The sequence below is a fragment of the Clarias gariepinus genome, chromosome 25 (assembly GCF_024256425.1).
Source record: "Clarias gariepinus isolate MV-2021 ecotype Netherlands chromosome 25, CGAR_prim_01v2, whole genome shotgun sequence".
NCBI classification, from domain to species: domain Eukaryota; kingdom Metazoa; phylum Chordata; class Actinopteri; order Siluriformes; family Clariidae; genus Clarias; species Clarias gariepinus.
In genome coordinates, this window is record NC_071124.1 from 4,154,289 (window position 1) to 4,180,107 (window position 25,819).

Here is a 25,819-nt window from a genome sequence, read left to right on the forward strand (position 1 = left end):
TAGCTCTACAATGCTACAACTGGAGGAAATTTTTTACCGAAAAGTTTTGATGTAAATCAGAAGTAGTTGAAAACTCAAGGTGAATCCACTCATGCACTCATGAAGAAAGCTCATGTTAAGTAGAAAAACATGGTCCATGTTAAGGCCCAGTCCCAAATGACACCATAAGCTTTGTGGTCTTAATCCAAGACATGATGTTGGTGACATCATTGATGTAAAGACTTCTTTGGCACAGTTAGTGTTTTCAAAGTGCTGTTGCCAAGAACTCAAATATTAAGTCCAAAAAAAAAGGAAAAAAATCTTCAGTACCAAAATGGAACCCTAAATCTTCCTCCAAACTGGTGACATCATCGTGGTGGAGGCTTCTCATATGCAAGTACTCAAGAGTCTGGCACGAACCTTCGAGTTGGACTAACCACAACATTGTCAGAACTGAATTTAAGATGTAGAAAGTTGATGGTGGTGGAGCAGGAGAGGAGCAAAAGCAGGAAGAGCTGCTTACTGGCAGCTACAGGATCCGTGCTTTGATCCTGAGCTGAGGTTTCTGACCATGTTTAAAAACAAAAAAACTAAAAAAAACTTTAGGTGTGTGTGGATAACCAACGTCACCAGGACTGTGGCTCCACCACAGGCCTGAGCACAATAAAGTGTTTCATCTAAATCCAACAATGACGTCTATATTTTAGAGCTTTCACTATTGTTCGTGCTCTCTGAAATGTTCTCACTCTCTAGTAGATTATTTTGATCATTATATGATGTGGAATAAACCTTCAAGTTTCTAAAGGCCAATCCTGTTTTCCATCTTATTACTTAAAGCTTGTTTGTGTCACAAACTTTAAACTTTGCTCTCCTCTGCTGCTATACTTTCTAACTTAAAAGTACAACAGCTGATCTGTCAGCGATGTGGGCAGAGCACACGGGCATCCCGTCTCTCTCTCTCTCTCTCTCTCACTCTCTCACTCTTGCTTTCTCTCTCACTCTAACCTCCAGCATCATAATATCTATTCTGGGCATGTTCTTCGTAAGCAAACAAACACCCTTCCATATAACTCCTTAAAATCATATTCTTAGCACAGCCACATGTTCGCCTGGGCAGTGTGTATGACTGAGTGTGTCGACGTGCGCATGTGTGTGTGGTGAGCATGCTATTTCTGAAAACTGCCCATAAGGTGCCATCACACATCCCACTGACTGCGGTAGCTCCTCTCTGAAGCTGACACACACTCACTACGATGTGTGTGCGTGTGAGTAATAAAGTCCATGTCATTTATAAACTTCACGTTTCATGTAACTGCTCTGAAGTAGGGTGTTATTTCCTGGAGTGTTTTATCTTATCCTACAACTTGCCTATAATTAGATCGGTGTTTTAATTAAATGACATGGCGTCATTTTTAAAATCTGTATGTAGTTCCTCATTCCATGGTTTTTACGTCACAGCTAGCTAAACATCATCAGCTTCTGGTTTAACATCTATTGAATTAATCATAGAAACACTGCAGCTCATCGTGTTCCCATAAATCCTCCATCCTCCAAGACTTTCACATGGCAGAAAACTTAAAGCTACAGCATCCTCTGTTACTGTTGCACTAACAATGGAGACTCCATAAATCCTAAGGAAACAGCTTCCATTTCTGTGGTAAAGTCCACTATTAAAAAAATCCACGCTTTCATCATCAGACCAGTAAGAATTAATAACTGAAAAGGTATCGTTATTGAACAAGTGTTCCCTCTGGATGGCTGAGCTGTGTCAGGCACTGGATATAGACCCTGGATCAGCCCAGGATCAGCTGGAGAGACTGTGAGAGCTATCACACTATGCATGATTGACTTGTACTGTGCCCAGGACCAACTGCTCCTCCGCTGGCCTGTGTTCACATTATCATACTCTCTATACTCAGATACACTTGTGTATTTCCACCCTCCAATACAGTAGGTGGCAGTATGCACCCAGTTGGTTGCAAGCCGCCATTAAACACAAAAGAAGAGAATGAGAACCCTAACCCTAAGTCAATCCTTACGCCGTGCTTAATATTATTGATATTTCAGAAAATATTGTCAAGAGTAACGCTTTCTTCTGCCTTCCCACTTTATCAGCAATGGCTATGTAGCACACAAATTTCAGATGAGACAGACGGCATTGATGACGTCGCATCTAACCAGCGGTTAACTTCCATGTTTAGTGACGATTGCCTAACTTATCTGATTCGATTCATCCCCAAGTATTCCGCACCAAGCTCGAGACCACCCCTTAAAGCGCATTCGGGCATGGTTTCCAATGGTGTACTCACTGATCAAAATGGACCAGTCTTTGAGGTCAAGTGTTCTCCGAAACGTTCCTGGTAACTTAATGTGAAAAACGCCCTATAAAAGCAGAGTTGCATTGGGAAAATGGGTAGATCCTGCAAGAGAAGGTCAAATCTGTGGCCAAGAATAGAGTTGTGTGGGCAGAAGGAATCTTTGTATGAGTCTATGAATACAAATCAGTCTGCCATAACATTAAAATGCAAAACATTAAGGGGCAACACAGGGGCAACTCTGGCTCCTCGGACCATGACACCACAAAAACGGTGGGGGTTTACTGTTGTGTCTGGCACTGGGACGTTAGCAGAAAATGTATTGGTTGCTGTGGGTTGTGGGGTGCGGCCTCCATTGATCAGGCTTGTTCGTCCCACGCATCCCATGGATCTTCAATTAGATTGGGTTTGGAGGCCGGATCAACAACCTTGAATTCTTTTGTGTTCAACCTTGAACTCTTTCCATATACTTCGTGCTGAGATGCGCCCGGTGTTCTGATACCTTTTTTTCGTGGATTACATTTAATTTTTTCACCTCTTTTGTTGGATTAGACCAGACAGCCAAGCCTTTGGTCCCCATAAGCAGAAATGAGCCTTGGGTGTCCGTGATCCTTCCATCATTTTACTGACACATTATTGATAATCAATTTTATTCAATCGCCTGGCAGTGGTATAAGTGTTGTGGCTGACCATTCCTTCCAGGTATCAGAACACCAGGCACATCTCAACAAAGAGTTTAAGGTTGTTGATCCGGCCTGTAAACTCCCTAGATCCCAATCTAATTGAACATCCATGGGATGCGTGGGACAAGCAAGCCCGATCAATGGAGGCCGCACCCCACAACCCACAGCAACCAATACATTTTCTGCTAACATCCCAGACACAACATATGCACATATGCACCATGTGTGAGAAACACAGCTTTGTGTAGCAATTGGCTGGAATTCTTTTGGTTAACAAGACTATTCACACGACCCAGAGAACAGGACGTCAGGATATGAAAGTATGTGGCATCACAATTCCAACTTTCTCAGATAAATTAACACTTGGTACAAGATGGGAATAAACTTTGGATAGATCACCTGTCTGTATATTTTGAGAGATTGGATTGAACCTCAAGAACCTGAAGAAGACCCACATGGATACAAGAAGAACATGCGAAACACCACACTGACAATTACTCGAGAACAGGATCGAATCAAGGAACTGTTAGTAGTGATGCTACACCAACATGCCTCTCCATCAAGGTGCCTGGCCCCCATAATCTCTCCTTATAGCCATACATAGATTTCTGAGGACAGTGCAGGGAAAGAAAACAGACCTGAGGTGAAACAAGGAAGGGTGAGAAATCAGACTTTAAAATTTATTTATAGAAGCAGTCACATGGTTTCGCTATTTACACACAGTTTCTCGTGTGGGGAGCATTTAACCCAGCTTATGATCGGACGCAACCGATTTTTGTGTGTTGATGATGATGATGATGATGTAAAAAGCAGTAACGAGGTGGTAAGGAGCAAGTTTTGGCAGGATAGTCCTCACCCACTGCTACTGTGCTCTGAGTCAGAGCCTGGGAGAAATTTGGGTAGGCGGGATCCCTCCATCACTCTCTCTCTCCTCTCTTTATTGCTCTCTTCACTCCGACGCACACTCTCTCTCACCCTCTCTACCTGTTTCTTCACACATGCTGCTCAGAAGCTCCTTGATCGCCATGTCTGACTCATCCTCAAGTCACGTTTGTGTCCTTCCACCTCGGCCCTGCCTCTGCATCTCCCGTGGGAGCGACATCCTCATCTGCGCTCGCAACTTCTCCGTCATCGACTACAACATGAGTAACAGCTTCAGCAAACTCACTCCTCGACTTTAGCATCTCGGACACGTGCCGTGTTAGTCACAGTCTCATATCTAATCTAATCTAATGACTGATTTAGCTTCATCAGAAAAATAAATAAAACAAAACACAGACGGTGAGACCTTAGCTAATCGCTAACTCAGACAATCTGCGTGTGATGGTGGTGATGATGATGATGACGATGATGATAATGTCGTCGTCAGCTGGTGGGGAAGCACTCCCTCTCAGCACTCTCGGAGTCAGAGGCGGGAGTGAGGGAACCCTCTTCATGCCTGCCGTGACTAAACGTGGACAACCTCCTTCGGCTGCTGAATCACACGCGGCATGGTAGCTATTTCTGATCGCTGCGTGTTTTCATGACACAGCGCAACACGTGCACCCGAGCTGATCGTGCTGTCGGTTCAGAGGGTTGTTTTTTTTCCCTCTTAGGCAGCAGTAAGTACAACTTTTTACTGCCAAGGGATACAAAAGTGGACTGACTCAGTTAAGGACACTTTTTTAAACTTCAGGCACAGAGAAGGCCTGGGGATCTCTTGCTAATCGGCTGGAAGAATGTAAACTCGGGATCAATTAGATAAAGAACATTCCAGATTACTTTCTTATGGACTTATTTAGGGTTATGACATCTTGTACAATATTCCTATAAATATGCACCCAATTATTACAATGCAATCTATTATACAAAATTAACTTTTGAGTGAGAACCCTATCTGCTCCAGGGGCGCTGTGTAATGGTCATCAGTCTGGTTCTTCTCAAGGTTTCTTCCTATTACCACCTCGGGGAGTTTGCCACTGTCGCTGTCGTCCTCGACTTGCTCATCAGGGACAGCCTTAGGTTTTTTAATTCATACACAGTCACATTTCATATCATTTCAATTCTTTTAATCGTGTAAAGCTGCTTTGCGACAATGTCAATTGTTTGTAAATGTTAAAAGCGCTATACAAATAAAATTTAATTGAATAGATAACGCAACAACTGCTGGCAAACACCAAGAGGGAGTTTGAGGGATGAAAAGAAATGCATTATCCGCATTATACTGTTAAACAAATAGTAATATATGTGACCGAAAACATTGCAGCAAACCATTCACGCTAGAGAAACCTCGCCGCCCAATATGCCGAAGGAATTAAGTCTAAGAGAACACTTCTATTTATTTACATTTGAGCATTTGGCAGACGCCAGAGACGCCTTACATTTTTATCTTATTATACATCAAGAGCCCTGCTCAAGGGCCCAACAGGGACAACTTGGTGGTCGTGGGATTTGAACCTGGGACCTTCCGAACCATAGTCCAACGCCTCAACCACTGAGCTACCCGTGATCCATCCACATTTATATACACACATACACACACATCAAACCGATCAGCCATAACTTTAAACCATTAACATTAACATTACTTACCCTTTGGGTGCTGTGGGTTGCAGGGTGGGTCCTCCGTGAATCTAAATTTGTCTAGTGCCACCCATGGATGTACGATAGATTAAAGACTGAAGAATTCGGGAGCCGGATCAACAACCTTAAACTCTTTGGTGCAATTGATATTTTGGTGCATTTCTTGTTGATTTTTTCTGTTATTTGTGCTACATTCGCATTTCTGTGGTATTGGACCTGGCGGACGGGCCTTTCCTGTCAACCAGTTCACTGGTATATAATTCATAATGGCTGATATTATAATTCAATAAATAATTTCAATTTAATGAAAAAAAATGAAATAAAACAAAACAAAATATTTATCTACATTTATTGTAAACATTTTTTTCCCCACAAAAAAGTACAGGTATTATTACACAACCCAGACTCAATGCTGCTGCACAAAACCTGATCCTGATATCGAATGGATTTGTATTCAGATATAATTTCTGTTTTACGAATTCATAAATAACAAATAATGAGCTTAGTGGTGTGTTCTTACAGGTACATAATCAATAACAATATAATGTGGTGTGATGATGCAGAGTTTCTGTTACCACCCTGAAGTTTATTATTTTCCAAAAACTAAATCCTGAAGTGCTTTATTTCATTTACATCACAGCTAAGAAGTGATTTTTTAATTCATTAAACTATATACTTTCCCACACACACACACTTTATCTGTTTATAGTTTTATTCAATGTAATGGAATATCAAAAAAACAAGTGTATTTGTAGCTATATTTGTTTTGTCACTTTTGTAACAGCAGGTAGAAAAATTATGTCTTTTATGTCTCTTTTGATGGTCATTTTTATTTTTAAAGTATTTTATTTGTAAAGTGGAAATATACTTTTCCACTACACATAAAGGTTTATTAACACACACAGGTGATATACACGAAGTGCCTGCTTATTACAAGTTGAAGCATTTTTTTCTGTATCCTTCCACTACATCTGGGCTAAGGGGGGAAAAAAGTTTTTAAAAAAGTGTCGAGACCGCTGTTTAATTAAGTCAATAAATGAAAAAATAGCAGTATGAGAAATTCAAACCAGAACAAACATGGCGCAAGAATGAGAACGCTTTGGTAGAGAAGTACAAGAACATTCGACTCGACCTACAAATACATTCAAGCAAACAATTTATGACATTTCGTTCTTAGTACAGGGAAACCCAATTGTTGTAGTTGTGCATGCATAAGGCAGGAATTAATTTAAACAACCCTGAAGTATTACTTTAAATAAAATAAAAAAACCTGCAGAAAATGCAGTAACCAAGTGCTCGACAACAGTGTTAAGATGACATCATGCTTTTTCCACTTTATTCTGGAAATCAACCCTTTCCTCATATTTAGTGAACATTGTGCATCCTAGCAGAAACACTGTGTTACTTTAATCTGCGTACATGATCTGATTTACAAAGCAGACACCAGCGACGCACCGTGTGGTATGAGATCTTCACAGAAGCAACCATGACAAGAAATATTATCATTTGATGTAATATTTGTGTGGTTTTTTTTCTTTCATTTGACACATTTTTTAAGGAAAATTCATTACGTCTGCTCATGTTCAGCAGCACCCTGTGCATCACTGACCGATGGCTAGAACACCTCTTTGTTTAAAAAAATAATAATAATAATCTCTTCTTCATCTTCTGCTATGCAGCACACACACACGAAGGTCTAGGTGTGGCTCAGGAAGGTCACGTGACCAGCCCCTGCCTCAATACCTACCTGACCTTCATTAAATTATTCTGCTCCCTCATGTAAATGTCGCCCTCTGGTGGAGGACTGTATTTAGAACGGCCTGTCGCCTGTGATCTGGCGCGCCACCTGCTCGTCCGTGCTCTCCTCCTTTTCGCTCTCTCGTTCCTTATTCCAGTCTTTCAGTCCCTCGGGGAGTGACGTGTCCTCGTCCAGTCCTCCGGTGCCCTCCACGAATTCCTCATACGTCGACTTTTCGGCAAACGGTCGCCGGCCCAGGAGCTCCACCATGTCGCTCTTGTCCAGAACCTCCTTCTCCAGGAGGCGCAGCGCCACCTGGTGGTTAACACATTTATGACCTGGTGAAGGTATCACTACAGTACAATAGTTATGATGAACCTTAGTTTACATGCACGGTTTATTTCTCCTGTTGTTTAAAAAAAAATTTTTGTGCATCAATTAATCACAAAGCATGCATGGAAACTAAGATCTCTTACTAAGATTTACACTTTAATAAGAGCACACACAGCTTTACACACACACAAGATATACAGCAACAGGTTTGATCAAGTTATGAAAAAAAAAAAATTATATATATATATATATATATATATATATATATATATATATATATATATATATATATATATAATTGAGAAACTAGAAACGAGAAACTAGAAACTAGATAGCTGATGATTTCTGAATGTTTTGCATTAAAATCAATGAAAAGAAGTTTTGCATCCTCAGTCCAGAGCAAGTCTTGTACCTTCTCGACATCCGCCTTCTTCTCCGTCAGCAGCTTCTTCGTCCTCTCGTAGGCGTTGTTGATGAGATCCCGCACCTCCGAATCGATCAGGCGGGCCGTCGCCTCGCTGTATGGCTTCTCCAGAACCAGATCTCCCTGTCTTGGGAGGTCGAACGATACCGGACCCACTTTCTCGTTCATCCCAAACTGCATTATCTGTAAACGGAAGCAGGCATGACACTACTAACCAGGCTTATAATCAATTATAACTGAAGTGACTGGATTCTTGGTCACTTGTAGACATTTTAAGATGAAAACAAGCAGTGTAGACATGAATTTGAAAGAGAATACTAAATATGAATTAGAAGGATTATTTAATAACATTGACCAGTATTACCTTTTTTCAAAAGACCTTCAAAATGTAAAAAAAAATCCTTATACAAAAAACATTAATTCAAAACAAAAATAAATGTAAATGCTGGAGCTGGAAAATAGTTCAATAACCTTGAACAAAACACTGTCCATCATGTCCAACACCAGACTCTCACTGTATTGAGATTTTACCAAGCAGAAGGGCATGGTCAGCTGTCTACTGACTTTATATTAATACTTCTTTACAGTGCCTTGGGATGTGACCTGGATGGTCAAATTCGTGATGGTCTCTCAGCCACTACTTATCCCCAGTTATACATCATATATCTACTCATTATCTACTGATTATGTACCCTAATTTACATTGAATCTGATTACCTCAGTCTGGCACCACTCACCTTCTGCACTGCTGTCACTTTATTTGCCGTCAATTTAATTAGTTGCACATCTCAATTTTACTCTATTCTGTCCAATGAATATTTATTCTTATTGTCTATATATACACTTGCATGGAATTTAATTGTACACTCAAGTGCATTTTTTAAAAGATGTATAGCGCCATCTGTTGAATTTTGAAATGAACTAATGATTTTTACGTGTTACCATGATGTGCGTGGAATGAAGCCGTGTGATTGCGATAATTAAGTAAATTACTCCATTAAAATGAACATAAATTTGTTTCATTAGTTTTCACATGATGCGTGCACAAACAAGCAGACAAATAGACAGACAAAAATTCCAAATAACATCTTGATGTGCTCTATTACTCATCTTACAGTCCGCAAACTAATTTTTTTGCAAATATCTTCAATGTACAGAAACATTACAGTTTTATATAAAATTTTTCTCTTGAAGCATGGGTCATCTCCCACATGTGTGCTTAATCTCAAGAACAGACTCAAACCTGTGCTCAGAAGTACAAACACATCAATGAAAATTTGAAGATTTAATGGAGATTTCCTCAATTTCCTTAAAAAGAAAAGAAAGATGGAGGAAAATCCCTTACCAGGAGTTGAGCACTAAGGTGTTAAAATTGACCCACCTGTGCGTACGCGCTTTGCGTCACCTTCCTTAGATCGTCCTGCGCTCCGGTAGTAATGCGATTGAAGAAGATCTCCTCGGCGGTACGGCCTCCGAGCATCATGCACATCCGGTCCAGCAGCTGCTCCTTGGTGTAGAGGTACTGCTCTTTTGGGAGGTACTGAGCATAGCCTAGACCTTTACCACGTGGGATGATGGACACCTGATGGACACGTTACAACATTGTTAAGACGTTAATATGTGCGTTTATATGAACTGCTATTCATAAGGTAATGGAATAAAGAGGGCAGGTTAGCAAGGAGTGGCCAGAGACCTTTAACAGAGGGTCTGCGTGCTCCAGGTACCACCCAGCTACGGCGTGTCCTGCCTCATGGTAAGCTACCGTCTTTTTCTCCTCAGGTTGCAACACCTGCGTCTTCTTCTCTAAGCCTACATACACACACACATTGAGCAACTGAAGACCTTTTACCAAGAATACCAATTTTCATACTTTTACACTATGTGAGAGAACGAAGCGGTATGCAGTGTTTGTTTACATTCACACACTCACCTCCGATCACACGCTCGATTGCCTGCTCAAAATGTTTCTGCGTGATGGCGTCGGAGAGGTGCCGAGCTGCGATCAAAGCTGCCTCGTTACACACATTAGCGATGTCAGCGCCTACCAACAGCGAAACAATAAATATCGTTTACCTCTCACTTTATCTCATTGGTCTTACAATAATATGTGCACCCCAATGTTTGCGTTTTCTTACCTGAAAAACCAGGTGTGAGGGCAGCCATGTTCCTGGCCAAACTCTCCTTGTCCAGTTCCGTGTCCAGCTTCAGTGGTCGGAGATGAACTTTAAATATCGACGCTCTGCCTTTAATATCTGGAGGACCTGCATGTGGTGGGAGAACAAAAAAAGGGGTGGGTGAATTATTGATTTATTTTTTTATTTTTTTATTAGTAATCATATTAAGAATAAATTTAAAAAGAATTTCTACAATACACATCATAAAATACATAGATGAGAGTGTGAAAAAAATTATCTGCACTCCGGTTACATTAAAACCTCTTATTGCCCACACCGTGGCTGGCAGGTCAGCCTAAATGATTTTTAATGATTTTTAACAAACGATTGTTGACAGATTGTTGACAAAGTGTATTAAAAAGCAAGAAGATCAGGTCGTAAAACAACGATGTTACAAAAATAAATTTGACAGCCAGAGTGTGGATAATTTTTGACTCACCCTTGTAAATAGATAGATAGATAGATAGATAGATAGATAGATAGATAGATAGATAACTGCAATCATTATACATTTATTTATTATTAATATGCAGGTATAACAATTAAATTTTTCTTGTTATTATTTTCAAATATAAAAAGTGCAAAAAATTATTCATAATATAAGGAATTAAATACAGTACAAAGTTTTATCGTTTTCATCAACTGTTCGTAATTATTTTATTTTAAATTATCAAAGATTTAAAAAGTGCTGAGATAATTTAAATTCTTCAGCATTAAAATCAAGCATTGGATTTTCAGAAATAACAAAGTAATAAATGAAAGATTATTACTAAAATCGTTTGTTATTAAATAACTTAAATAACACCAAAGATTGCAAATAAAAAATTTTAAAAATATATTAAAAATATTTTACTCCTCTTCTGAACAAACTGTTTATGTGTCTATGTAAATGAGCTACTCCTGAGCCACGCCCGCCTCTCCAGGAAACAGCAGAGCTGGGCAACAAGCCAGGAAAGGGGCTCTTCTCATATAAGATCACAATAATAAGGGGAATTTTAATTGACTAAAAAGTGAATTTTGCATAATACAAAGGTCTTAAATTTTGCCTTTTAGGCCTTTGTACTTTTTGTGTCAGAATATCATTTCACCTTCGGTACCTACAGCAGATTTATTAACATCCTTTCAAAACACTCAGTACTGTTTGTGTCTCTCAGACACTGTCACCTCTGGCTCATTCATGATTATATAAATCTATACATGTGGAGTTCTACAAAGCTGCCTTGTGACATTGTACATCATTAAAAGTGCAATGAAAATATAAAAAGCAAAATGAAACTAAATTACATACCAATATATATCTGCCTGTCGAAGCGTCCAGGTCTCATCAGTGCTGGGTCCAGGATGTCCGGTCTGTTCGTACCAGCCAGAACCACTACATTGGTGGCCGTGTTAAACCCTAAAGTGGGAGATTTAAAAAGGTCACCAGTCTGACAGAGTGAGCATGGTGTTCACACATGATCTGGATCAAGAATGCTAATGATAATGTTAACAGGATACGTACCGTCCATTTCCACTAACAGCTGGTTGAGCGTGTTCTCCTGCTCGCTCTGCCCTCCGAAACTGCCCCTGCCTCTTTTCCTTCCCACCGCATCGATTTCATCTATGAAGAGGATGCAGGGGGCGTTCTTACGTGCTAAAACAAACAGGTCTCGAACCTAAAATGCAGGGAAAATCAAAAACAAGACTCATGGCTGTGCAGAAGTAAGAATAAAACATAACCTTCTATACAAAAATGATATCAAATATCAGTTTAAACCTTAAGAAACCACGAGGGTGGGTTCGATAGGGTCAAAAATTATCAACACTCAGGTTATTAAAAAATTTAAAATTCTGTTATTCGCACTGTCTAATAATTCGAATAAGTCTCCCCAGTCACTGCTGCGCAGGTGTGAACATGTTTGGATATCTGCAAACAAAATTCGGACCCATACTCTAAAGAAGGTGAAAATTCTTAAAGAGAATCATGACCGGTGACGTGACACATTCATCACTACGAGTCTGAGAGTAAACAGCAGAGGACGGAACAGAAACATCCTCTATCACCGACCGAGAAAAAGTTCAAAAGTCGACCATCAGCTGAAAAATTTATCTATGCTTACAGTTTTCTGAACCATAAGTATTGGAACAGTATCAGGAAAAAAGATCAACAATCAACAGTGCTCGTTACAGTGAGACGCTTATTGAAGAGCTGAAGACTAAACTAGATTATGTTGAAAAAGTATGTATTTGTCTTTTCTATAAGTTAGTTGAAATAAGTTCTACAGCCAGAGAGTGGATAACTGCTGACTCACCCTCGTACAACTACATTTAGTTTACGACCTTTCAAGAATGAAAAATCTAAATCTAAGCAAAAAGGCATCCTATAAGGGAGATTATAAAACAGACAAAGATGTATGGTGATGCAGCAATGCAGCTTAAGACCTTTATGATCATGAATATTTATATGTACTGTATACTGTAGGGATTTGGCCCCTTTCGATTCATCGAAATGTGCGTAATAACATTCACAGAGTCACCGTGTCAGTGTGAGGTCACTTACCCTGGCTGGACCGACACCCACGAACATCTCTAGGAATTCAGAGCCGTTAACGGTAATGAAGGGGACGTTCGCTTCACCCGCAGTCGCCTTGGCTAACAGGGTCTTCCCAGTACCGGGAGGTCCGGTCAGAATAGCACCCTGACAATTAACAAATAATAATAATACATTTAAATAAAATAACTTTAAGGGAAATAATATTTACATAGCAGAAAATCATAGATGACAGTTGTTTCCAGTATTGCTCAAATTCGAAAATGATCAACGCTACAGCTAAATCGAAGGTGCTAATGGCACCATTCTATTCGCGCAATGCTAACAGGTCACGTATTTACGCTATTTACGCTAAATCGTAATTAGCAATATTATTTGAACAGAACTAAAAAAAAAAAAAAAAAAAAAAAAAAACACACACTTGCTAAAATGACAAAATCATGACTTAATGCATGGAACACTAAAACCCAAAGTCAGTTTTGTACCTTGGGGATCTTGGCCCCAAGGTCCTGGTACTGCTTGGGGTTTTTCAGGAAGTTAACAAACTCCATGATCTCCAGCTTGGCCTCTTCGCACCCAGCCACGTCCTTGAACTTGATGTCGATCTCGTCACGCAGCACTTTGGCGGTGGTCTCGCTGACGCTAAACAGGCCGCCCATGCCCCTCCCGGGCCTCCCCGCACCCGCGGGCCCTCGCCGCAGCATGAACAGCAGGAAGCCTATGATGAGTACGGTGGGGAGCATGCTGAGGAGGAAAGAGCTGGAAGGAAAGAAAGAAATCAAGTCATCAGCAAAGAGTTTATAATCTATTAATATCCAAAGTATTAGTGATTGGTCAGAACGTGTTGATTTATTTCAGAACGTGTTAAGCGTACCAGGAGCTCGGACGGTGTTTTTATATTATTGTCAAATCAGGACATTTCCGTCTCACACCACATCATTGTGTTTAATTCCTGACACAGTACTTAACAAGTTCAAAACAAAGTTGTGTTGGAGTTACCCATCACTCTCAGTGGAGTAAACCACAGGCAGTCTGTTCTCCCCTTCGATGCCCAGCTCCGTCTGAGCCGTCTCCAGATTCCGCTCAAATGTGTCCACGCTTCCGATGTTGAACCACACATATTTCTGAGGGGGGTAAAAAATAATAATACTTTTTTTTGGAATTAAATTCTTTGACTGCTTAAGACTCAGACTGATCAAGTTCATATAATAAGAAGATTTTAAAAAAAACTATAGGCTTCATTTACAAATATCTTCAATTACTTAAGCTATATAATTTGCAATGCAGAATGACTTCTGATAGTGTTTATTATACAAGGGGTGTTCAAGTCAAACCAGGACTTGTAAAAATAAATTAAGTAAATAAATTGTGCAAAAAAATAATAATTTCAAATAAAATAAAAACAAAAGTAATAACTTCCTTTGTTTCTCTTTACATAATCCTCTGCCACACTAATGCACTTATCCCAGTGTTTCACTATTGCTTCGACACCATCAAGGTAGAAAGTTTTCCCAGTATGCTGGAGCCATGACCGGACAGCTTGCTTTGCCCAAGCATGTGGAAATGCCTCGGAGCGAGGTCAGGACTTTAGGGTGGAAGTGGCAATAACCTCGGCCAGGATTATCATTCATGGATGTACGGCCTTCTTTAAAACATTTACAGTATACGCATACTGTTCTTGAAGTCTTCTGTAAATGTCAATTGTTTTTAACCCCTTATTCACCAGAAATGTCAACGCAGGTTTGACTTGAACACCCCTTATATAATATGAACTTATAGATCTTATAAAGATCATCATCATATCTGATCAGCTGAATTCATTTTAATCATGAAGATGCTTTCACTGTGATTTCATATCATGATATTTAGATTTAATGAAATATTTAACAGTAAAAAAAAATAAAAAAAAACATTATATGGCTAAAATTAATAATAAAAATAAAACTACCTTAATTATCACTATATCATTTAATAATGTCATAATAATAATAATAAGGTGCCTTTCTAGTCACCCAAGGCCACCGTCCAAACCTCAACAATAACCTCAAAGCAATATATTAATTACATTAAGTAGAAAATAACAATCAAACAATATTTAAAAATAAATAAAGAAAACAAAAAAATAAAATAAAGAAAAATTACATATTTCCACATTTATGCATTTAGTGACGCTTATAAAAGCTATGATCTAAATGTCTTTAATGTCACTTTTTCATTCTTTAGCTAAAAACTCACCCCATCGGTTTCCGCTTTTCCCGAAGAGAATACAACTTTTACAAAGCGCTTGTTCACAACCTCCAACCTGTCGACCTGCAGCACAAAAATCAGAAAATCCAATTACATAATCATATGGAATAAATAAAACATTTTAAAACGCTGACTGGATAGAGAGTTTGTAATAAAGCTGTAACTCACGACTCCTTTAGCCAGGTAGCCATTAACAAAGTCCTTCCAGGTGACTTCTTTTCCTGTATCCCGGAAGAAGAAATACATGACTGCAGCCCAAAAACTCGCTGAGACCATAAAGTACATGCGGAAATCTTTGTCGTCCCACGGAATATCCCCCTACAGCAGGACAGAACGATGATAAACACATTAAAAACGTGGGTTTACAGTGGATAAAGTGATAAAGTCATGAATTTTCAGTATGATAATCATGCGTGATGAACATTTTCAAAGAGCAAGATTCAACATTTGTGTACATGGTTATTTATTTTTATTTGTTTATTGTTACTTCTTTTTTAAAGAAAATTGTTTATGAGAAATGCACAGATGTTTGCTAAATATTTAAGGAAGGAGTCCCTAGTGTCAAAGGTAAAGCTTTGAAGTTTTCCTAACATTTTCAAAACAGATGAGTTTATGGTACACACATGGTATTTCTGACGAACATGACAAGCCAAGATGAAGGCTGATTAAAGCTGCTTTAATTTAAGTTATACGAACAAGCTTGTTTTGAGGATTTTTTCACAACACAGATTTTTTTTTTAAAGTATGACTTATTCATTACATTTAGTCACACCTGTTAAGTAATAATCAGTAATCACCTGTTTAGTAATAATCAGAAATCGATTAATTGCCATTAAGAATTTACCAATAATATTTGTTTTGCATGATGTTTCCCCCGCTCACATATTTATTAATTTGTTCACCACAAGTCGGCGCACTGCGGTTCAGGAGGTATGCAGTATTGTACTAATTTGTTAGGAATGCACCACAAGGACTTAAACTGAGAAAAAAATATCCATCTCATGATTAATAATTGAATAATTGTTATTTGATTAACTAAGAAAATTTTACATAATTTTCAACTCTGGTTAAAGTTCCTAATAAAATCTGAAGAACTTCACATCACACCTTTTGGAAACGGCTGAACCAGCTTTCATCCTTCTTTCCTCCCTTTTTGCCTCCGCCCCCACCAGCTCCAGCTCCTCCTCCTCCTCCACCATCAGACTTCCCAGAGTTCTTTTGTGCATTGTTCGCTTTGCCCTCTAAATATAATCCGTGACACAAAATAAGTGACTTAACGGCAAATACCATTTAAAACCTAGACAAAATAAAGCTAGTAACATTTCTGCTGCAATTAAAAAAAAAAAAACTAAAGGGCACTTCGTCACCTTGGGCCTCTGCGTTGGGCGGCTTGGACTGGCCGTTCTTCGGGAAGTATTTTTCAAATCCTTAGAGAAAAACAATAATATAAGAGGGAAGACCAAATTCAAGCATGTTCAAGGAATGAGGTCTAAGGTTTATTACCCTTTTATTATGCCTTATGATAAAATATACGCTTTCTTACTTTAATTCATATAACATACCTTTCGGAGGTTTTGAACATAACCTTCTGTACGCGTCCAACACCTGAGAAAGCACCACTCGTTTCTGCAGGTCTTGAGTCTGGGTAGATACCTGGGGAAATAAAATACAAATTTACAAATACAGGGCCTCATTTATCTTTATCTTTTCAGTACAATGTTTTGCGTAAGACAAACCGTACTAAAGTTCTGCCCTGGATTAGCAAAAGTTTAAAAAAAGTTTTTGAAAAGTTTTTTCAAACTTGCATATGTACAGCTGTGGCCAAGTTTTAAAAAGTCTGCTACTTTAGTGTTTTTAGATCTTTTTGTCAGATGTTACTTTGGTATACTAAAGTATAATTACAATTATTCCATTAGTGTCAAATCCTTTTATTGACAACTACATTAAGTTTATTCAAAGAGTCAATATTAATTGTAGTGTTGACCCTTCTTTTTCAAGATCTCTGCAATGGCAGCCTATTCCTGCATAATCAATGCTTGGAGTTTGTAATAATTTGTGGGTTTTTGTTTGTCCACCCGCGAGGATTGACAACAAATTCTCAATGGGACTAAGGTCTGGGGATTTTTCTTGCCATGCACTCAAAATTTTGATGATTTGTTTTTTGAACCACTTAGTTATCACGTTTGCCTTATGGCGAGGAGCTCCATCATGATGAAAAAGGCAAACTGTTCCTGCATGGTTGGGAGAAGTTGATCTCTGAGGATGTTTTGTACCATTTATTCATGGCTGTGTTCTTAAACAAAATCTTGAGCGATGCTTTATTGTTGCCATGACAGAGGACTGATGGTAGCGTTCATATTTTCCTCTCCGAACAAGCATTTTGACAGTCGTCCCAAACAATCATGAAGGGGATTTTACAGAGAAATGACTCTACCTCAGTCCTCAGCAGTCCAATTCCTGTGGCAGAATACAGACTGCCCCTTATTCTTTCCTGGACATAAATGACATCTTTGCTGCGCTTCTTTAAAGGTATGAAGGTGAGCGCTATCATCAGTCCTGTGTCATGCCAACAGAGAAGCATCCTGAGACATGTGTGAATATTTCTTCTCAGCCAGTGGATGGGATTCACTCACAATGCTCACAATGTGCACAGAGCCTTCATGACACAGCTCATTTACATTTAGCGACACCCACAAAACTCCATATAAAGTCATGTGCCCAGAGAGCTGAAAAGATGAAATGCACAATCAGAATAAAAGCTGAAAGACTGAACTGGGTGTTATATTGACTCACTTCTCTGCCAATATAGAGATTTTCTTATTATAATCATCATCATTAATTAATAATAATATTATTATTATTATTATTATTTTCAGACTAAATAATAACCCACAATATAACTAAAATTTAACAGGATAAAGAAAGGGATTATTTTGCAATAACATTATTTTCCCACCCGTATTCTCACTAAACCCGCCTCCTGTGCATTTATTGCCTCGTCTTTAATTCTGGCAGAGATGGTCAAACAAACCGACCAATCAGAAAGGTTTATAGTCTACCCTAGTGACCAATCCTCGTTCAGCAGGAAGTATTTTTCGGAATATGTGTAGGGAAAAAGACCTAGCATGGCTAAAACGCAGTAAGTTAGCAACATGCTAACACACCTTTACCTTAAACAGCAATGTCATTTAGACTAAACACTTTGTATGACATAAACAGCAACGCCATGTAGAAATCTTAAAATCTATTTTCGTACATAAAGCAAAAAACAAGTCAGATAGCTAACTGCTAGGACTGCTAATTTATGTATAATGTGTGAAGGGTTGCTAAGATTTACTAGTAAGTCCAAACTACTCCCTATTCCCTATATAAATACTCTATATCGGTATTAACGTAATACTGACTTAGCCAACCTATCTAGGGCACTAGCTATTGACCATGAAGCTATTTGAGACGCGTCCCCTGTCACAGCCTGCACCTTACCAGTCGCGTTGCTTGTGCTGATCTAAAATTAGGCAGAAAATGCTGTAAAGGTTCCTACAGCCTCTGGAGAGGTGGAGATATCGGTGTGCCATGTCTGCCTTGATCACACACCGCTAAATAAACAAAACAAATGGATTTTATGTACAGTGAACAACTTCTTTAGCCATCCTACAACACATTGATTTCACTTCCGGTGCATGTTTAGGTTCACCACTAGGGGGCGTTGAGAGTCATTCTCCATCGTGCTACCTTCAACGGCACCCAGAATTGTCCAGTTTTCTTCTTGGAATATTTTGGCATTTAAATTGCCTAAAGTTGGTATTTCTCATCACATCCACAAACTAGGAATGTTGGAATAAAGCCTCATTTAATGTCGAGGCTTCCCCGGCAAAGGTTTCACCAAAAGGTTAATTTCATGAAGCTTAATTTAAGGGCTCATTGTATTGCCATCTAGTGGACAAACCCTTACATTACAAAGAAAACAATTAATTTGGACATGCAAGTGATGTTGTATTCATGTTCTGAGTGTGTCAGATTTTTCAAAAATGAAGTGAAGATCTAGAATAGAAAGGATAACAAATGAAAAACCTTAATAGTAAGGAAGTCCTTAATAGTAATTTTTGATTTATTAAAAAAAAAATGTAAATATGAACATTAATACAACTAACAAACTCCTGTTTGGAATTTTCGTGGATCTTTCAATACACAAATCATCACTGTAGATACAACAGCAATAGGGTTTATGGGATTGATTGAGGTTATTATATATACTAAAAGTTTTTGTGTGCATTTTCAACACAATTTTGTTCAAAAAAGTCAGGTGTTCTATCTTTTTTTCCTACCCTGCCAGAACTTCCTACTAGTAGCAGCAATTTATAGCTACATCAATCTGTACATCTGTACTACTTTCTTAATATGTACTTTGTGACAGGTTTTTAATGTTATCAATATAATCGCTGATGCTTAAATGCTGGTAGCAATTTTTGACACTTTGATCAAATGCTATCCATCAATCTATCAGTCGACTGTTAAAAAAAGCAAAATAAATAAAATGTGCAATAAAAAACAATTGAAAAACTTTTATTACTAAAAATGAACCCACAAGTCACTCAGGAGTAGTAGCATGGATTTATGGGTGGGATGCTAAAGCAGTGAAAACTGCTATATATATTTGCTATGTGCACGCGTGTTAAGCTTGGGTATTAAGCTTGCCATACCTGGGTGGGCTGAAAATGTTACCCCAGAAGAGAGAATGTGGTTGAACCACTGATGGCACGGCTCACTGTTGGTCTAATCTCGTTACTGCCCCTGTTGGAAAAAGAGTGACTAAATGGACTGCCGTGGGTTCAGGCTTTGGCCGACTGGACTTATGCAGGTTCTTATGATCCGTCCAAATCAGAATTTGGCATTTGAGCTTTGGTGTCAGGCAATCGCAGGACCAGATCGGTTGTTTGTTTGGCCTTGATGGTGTTAAAAGCGTTTTGTCCTTCAGCTGTCCATTTAAACCTCTCTAGGGCGTTTGTCGGGGTACCAAGCAGGGCTGCCAATGTGCTGAAGTTCCTGCCTTTATCTTCATCCGCGACTCCCCTTGGGAAACTATACAGCCCCTATCCTGGCAAACATATTATTTTGCCGGACAAAGCGCACGTGAATGATGTGATCCAGATGTGAACGAGTTGTTAAATATAAGAATGTCATCAAGGTAGATAAATGTGAATCATTTGTCATCTTTTTTCCAGAGGACTTCTGGAAAACCATTGAACCACTGAAACACCACAGGTTGAGTCCAAAGGACATGACTAGATATTCGTAGTGCCCAAGGGCATGATAAAGGCAGTTTTCAATTCATCCACTGGCCTGATACAGATCAAGTTGTAGGTGCTACAGAGATCCAACTAAAGATCAGGGCCTTCTGCAGGCATTCAAAGGCCAATCTGATGGCGTAAGGGGTAGCGGTCTGTCAGGGTTATGGTGTTCAGCTTCCTATAATTAATACATCTAATTACTACTTGCAGTTCTGGTACCTGGGTTACAAGAAATGAGAGTTGCTCCATGCGTTGCCGAAGGTATAAGAAGACCAGACTCATCCGCTCGGTTAGAGGCCCAGGTCGAAATGGCTGACCGTCCAGAGCTGCCACTGGGATAGAAGTGGGAAGTGGGTTCATGGGGATGCCTTATCTCTGGGCTAGCTGTCCGTCAATGAAATTGCTACCATGACTCAGACAATAAATGCTTCTAGGTGGAAGTCAGAAACTGCATTTCCTCCCCTTGAGCTTCTTCGGGTCCTGGAGTAGGGGCAGAGCCTTGCACCTCCACTCGGCGCATCACTCGTGAAGGCGGTTGTCTATACGGATCGGCAGCCAATATAATTCTCTTAGGTTGTTTGGTGCCTCTCAAGAGGCTAGCTCGTCCTTTAGCTCTTCTGATAGACCCTAAATGTAGGTGGCCATAAGAGCCAGCGCGGTCCAGATTATCCAGGTGATCCATGCACATTGTTTACCTACTGTAAGCTCACAGGACATAAGATAAAGTGTTTATGAAGCAAAATAAACCAGATCCATAAGTTTTTTTTTTTGTTTTTTTTTAGTTTATTCATGTTCGGTCTGAACACTGCAGAAAAGCAGTCTCCAGTATTGCTCTGGGTTGAAAATGATCAATGCTACAGCTAAATAATAGTCGCTATAGCACCCGTTACAGAACATAACACTAGAGTGCCATTATAGTTTTGTCCAAAAATACTCTTGCTGAGATTACAAAATCTTAACTTCAACCCAAAATCACTTTGGTACCTTCGGGATCTTATCCCCAAGGTCCTGGTACTGCTTGGGGTTTTTCAGAAAGTTAACAAACTCCATGATCTCCAGCTTGGCCTCTTCGCACTCGGCCACGTCCTTGAATGTTACCCTGATCTCGTCACGCAGCACGTTGGTGGAGGTCTTGCCGATACCGAACAGGCCGCCCATGCCCCTGCCGGACCACAACCTGGTGCCGATGATAAATATGATGGTGTTGAGGAGGAAAGAGCTGGAGAGGTAAAATAAATCAAGTCATCAACACAGAAATTATAACAAATTATTACCTTACAGTGCTGATTAATTCTATTTATTCTATTCTGGTCAGAACTTCTTGATTCGTTTCTATAACAGCAGCTCTTATGGTGATTCCGTATTGTTGTCAGATCTCTGTGGTGAAAGAGAAATAAAACATTGAAGAGGTGTTCAAGTTAAAGAGGGACTTTTTGACACGGTTATGAGAGTAAAAAGTCTCTATAATCCCCTGCTTCACTAATGCACTTATCCCAGTGCTTCACTAGTGCTTGGATACCAACGAAGTGGAAAGTTTTCACAGTACGCCGGAGCCATGATCGGACTGCCTGCTTCACATCTGAAACACTAGCCTCCCAGGAACTCCTGTAATGGCCCAGACATGTGGAAATGGCTTGTAGCGAGGTTAGGACTGTTCAGGGGATGTGGCAATAACTCCCAGCCGAGTTCCTGTAATGTGTAAGAGGTGCTGGTGAATGATTGTGTGTACAGTCCCCACAGACAGATGTGTCCCTCCGCAACAAGCTATCTGTCGATTTTCAGGGATTATGGGATATTTTTTTACAGGAATGACTGCAGTGGGCTCTGAGCCACCTTAGATGGGAACATCATTCACAGACATACAGGCTTCTTTAAAACTTTAGTTTCACTGAACGCCCCTCGTATAATACGAACTAGTATTATTAGTGATTATACAAAAATCTGTTACACTTAAAAATGATGGAAATGAAAAAAAAAAAAAACATTATACAGCTAAAATAATAATAAATATAAAAAAACAACCACAATCATCACTATATCATATAACATTGTCTTGTAAATTGACTGTAATTGTGATATCAGTGTAACATATTGATAACACACACCTTATTTAAAAAATGCAGGAAGCAAGAAACAAACAAAAAGTCTAATTATAAATGTAATGATGCTTATAAAAGCTAGGATATACACATCTTTAAACCTTTTTTCTCCAGCTAAAAACTCACCCCATCAGTTACTGCTTTCCCTGGAGATAATACACCTTTCACAAAACATTGAGGGCTGTTTATCGCCGCTTTAATGTAAGTGATAATAAGAACCAGCTTTTTTTTAGGGATTTTCCACAACACTGTAAAAACAGCCCTCCTTCAGGTGGTTTATTCCTTAGAAAACTTGTTTTTCTTGGTATTGTGGATGTTTATCACTAATTAAAAATTAATTAATTGCTATTAAGCATTTACCAGTAATGTTTGTTTTGCATAATGTTTCCCTGTTTACAGATTTATTCACTTGTCCACCACAAGAGGGCGCACTTGCTGTTCAGGGGTATGCAGTATTGCGCGGTATATCTTAGGCGGCCTTGCTTTTAAATTAAAACAGCAAGACTACAAGAGTGTTTTCAACAGCCTTGTTGCTTTTTTACTATTTGTTTAAACTTGTCTCACATAACGAATTTTTTGGGAATACGCCACCAGAACCTTTATCTTATGATTAATAATTAATGATTATATCATAAAACACCAAGTACTGAGAATGTCTATATAATAATCAGTGACACTGAAACACAAAATCAAGCTGTATTGATTTAAAGTTCATTTCTTTCACTATGCTACCTTTAAGTGCCTTATATAATAAGGAAAATACAAGGTTCTTATACAGGTGTGGAACAAAATATGGATGGATAATATCCGAACGTTACTCGTGTTCAGATTTCTTTTAAGGTGTCCACAAAATGTTCATTCATTAATTTATTCATTCGTTTATCAGTTAATGCTTAATCATGGACAGGGTCGTTTTAAATCCTGTGAACTCTGTGTGTGAGGCAGAAATACAGCCTGAATGGGATGCCAGTCCATTGCAGTGTGCTATGTCTACACTTGTTTACACACTCTTTAACACATAGAGGGAGTTTAAATTAGTCAGTCCAACTACCTGATTGAAAATATTTTCAACCATGCTTACATGCGCACATCAAAGATATTACACACTTACTACACATTCAGAGGAAATTCTAATTTCATTTGTTAATTATTTATTCGTTATTTATCTTTTTATTCCTCTATCCCACTCATGCACACTAAGCTCCATCTAAGTTATGTGGCCTAAACCATCGTCATTATCAAACTGTTGTATCATCTCTTCATTACTTTCAACATTGCTTGATGAAATAAGAAAGTAGGAAATACAACTGTAGATTATTCCACTTTTAAATATAACTATATACAAATAACAAGAACACCTCCCGTAATTGAAACAAAGTTGTAGTGGGGAGTGTAAGAGGAATAAAACCCTTTATAATGCAGTATTTCCATCAACCAATCACTGATCCCCGTTGTTCCAATCAACCAGTCACCGATCTTATTGTTTCAATCAACTAATTATTGCCACCATTGGTCCCTTTAATTAATAACTGGTCAACCAATCAGTGATCACAGTGTTGTCACTGTCACCAATCACTGAACATGTTGTTACAATCAACTACTCACTGATCACATTGTTCTAATCAACAAATCACTGATCACAGTTACAATCAACCAATCACAGTGTTACAATTATCTACGGAGTGGCCTAGAGGGGCATGGGTTTAAATCCCATTATTGCACTTGACTTTAAATTTTAACTAGTGTACTTAGGTTGTATTAGTAAGCATAAGTGGATAATCTAATTATCACTAGGGGTAAAAAAAAGTTTGTTTTTTTTAATGTAAAAAATCATACTACTATCAAATCAAATCAAATCTATCAATCTTTTTACATCCATGAACACTATGGACAATTACACGCACACCTTCCTTCATATCTTCCTTCATATCTACACTACATGTTGTACGTTTACATCCCGGACCATTGCACAAAGACACTTTAATAACTTTGCACACCTACCTTCACAACTACACTACATGTTTACGTTTACATCCTGGACCAGTGCACAAAGACACTTTAATAACCTCTGCACAAAAACACTTTGGTTCTATGCATATTTGCACACCCAATACAGTATATTTCAATTTGTACAGTATATTTCTATTTTTATGTACATCATATTTCTATTTTTATTTTTAGTTCTATTTTTCCTAGTTTAATTTAATTTTTCTATTTAATTTTTATCGTATTTCTTTTATTCATATTTATTTCTTATTTGTAAACTTTAATGCTCTTTTAGGGTCAATGGCAGTCGTATAAGCATTTCACTACATTTCGTACAGTGTATGTTTGTGTATGTGACAAATAAAATTTGAATTTGAATTTAATTACTGTCAATAATTTTATACTAAAGCAAACTTTTATTTAAAAAAAGGCAACTATACCTGAAAACTGTAATATCCTCTATATATCCAATATTTACTATACCGGCCTTTCAACAAATCATTGCTACTGGCATTAATGCTCAATGTTAGCAAAAAAAGCAGGATATTTAAAAGGGATATCATGCGTAAGAAGCAGCTTAGATTTTTTTTGTAATTATATATACTCATATATATATATATATATATAGTAGCGTTTTTACGCCGGGAAGAATGCTGGAGGGACGAGTGAGCTTATTTGCTACCCAATGCAATGGCTGGGAGTACTTTATTAAGCACACAGCATGTAAGGCATGAGCAGCACCTTCACTCAGGAGCCTACATCCAATTCAACACTAGCTTGAACTGGAGCACATTTCACACATCACACCCTACACACACAAACAGGGCCGAAGCCACCAACCCAAACACCTTTCCCCATCATGGTGAACACACACCGACATCCCCACAAGGCATGCTGGTCGTCAGCCGCCGCCCCGCCCACGCCACAATATATATACACTTATATATATATATATATATATATATATATATATATATATATAGATATAGATATATATATGAGTAAAAAGTAAGATTTTTTTTTGCCAATTGCAGATGCATAGTGTGCAATTTAAATGATGCTTATTTAAAAAGGTAAAAATGTATATTTACACAGGTATTTTCCCACCCCAGGACACTTGGCCTGCTTCATCATAGTGTAGTAAATCACAATGTAAGGGGCAAATTCTAGCAGTGGTGTGTTTACATTACCTCATCAGTGCTCAAATACATATAAGTCTAAACAAGACTTTAAACCACACATCTCCTAATAAACGTCAGGAATGCATGGCATCTTAATTGCTGCTGGACTGATAAAAGTCTTCCAGTGAAGTAAACATCCCTTTCCTTTTTTAGTGACCATACTGTCTGCAGAAGTAGGTTGAAAGAAACGTTTGACCTTTTACGATGTAAAAGCGGCAAAATACAAGGTGGCATTTAAACTGAGACGATGTACAAGACTTTTATTTTTTTTTTTAAGAGA

At 38.6% G+C, this 25,819-nt stretch overlaps 1 protein-coding gene across 1 annotated transcript; it reads right to left on the reverse strand.

The window, feature by feature from the left end:
• Positions 1-5,880: 5,880 nt before the first annotated feature.
• On the reverse strand, positions 5,881-18,656 carry afg3l2 (AFG3-like AAA ATPase 2). Its single transcript, XM_053487050.1, is given in 18 exon segments — positions 5,881-7,592; positions 8,023-8,217; positions 9,416-9,616; positions 9,728-9,843; positions 9,965-10,075; positions 10,170-10,295; positions 11,497-11,604; positions 11,710-11,863; positions 12,748-12,885; positions 13,224-13,497; positions 13,738-13,862; positions 14,974-15,048; positions 15,154-15,303; positions 16,093-16,226; positions 16,353-16,412; positions 16,548-16,638; positions 18,469-18,506; positions 18,509-18,656. Coding segments are annotated over 18 exon segments (2,391 nt in total). The 5' UTR covers positions 18,561-18,656; the 3' UTR covers positions 5,881-7,349.
• Between the last annotated feature and the right edge of the window lie 7,163 nt (positions 18,657-25,819).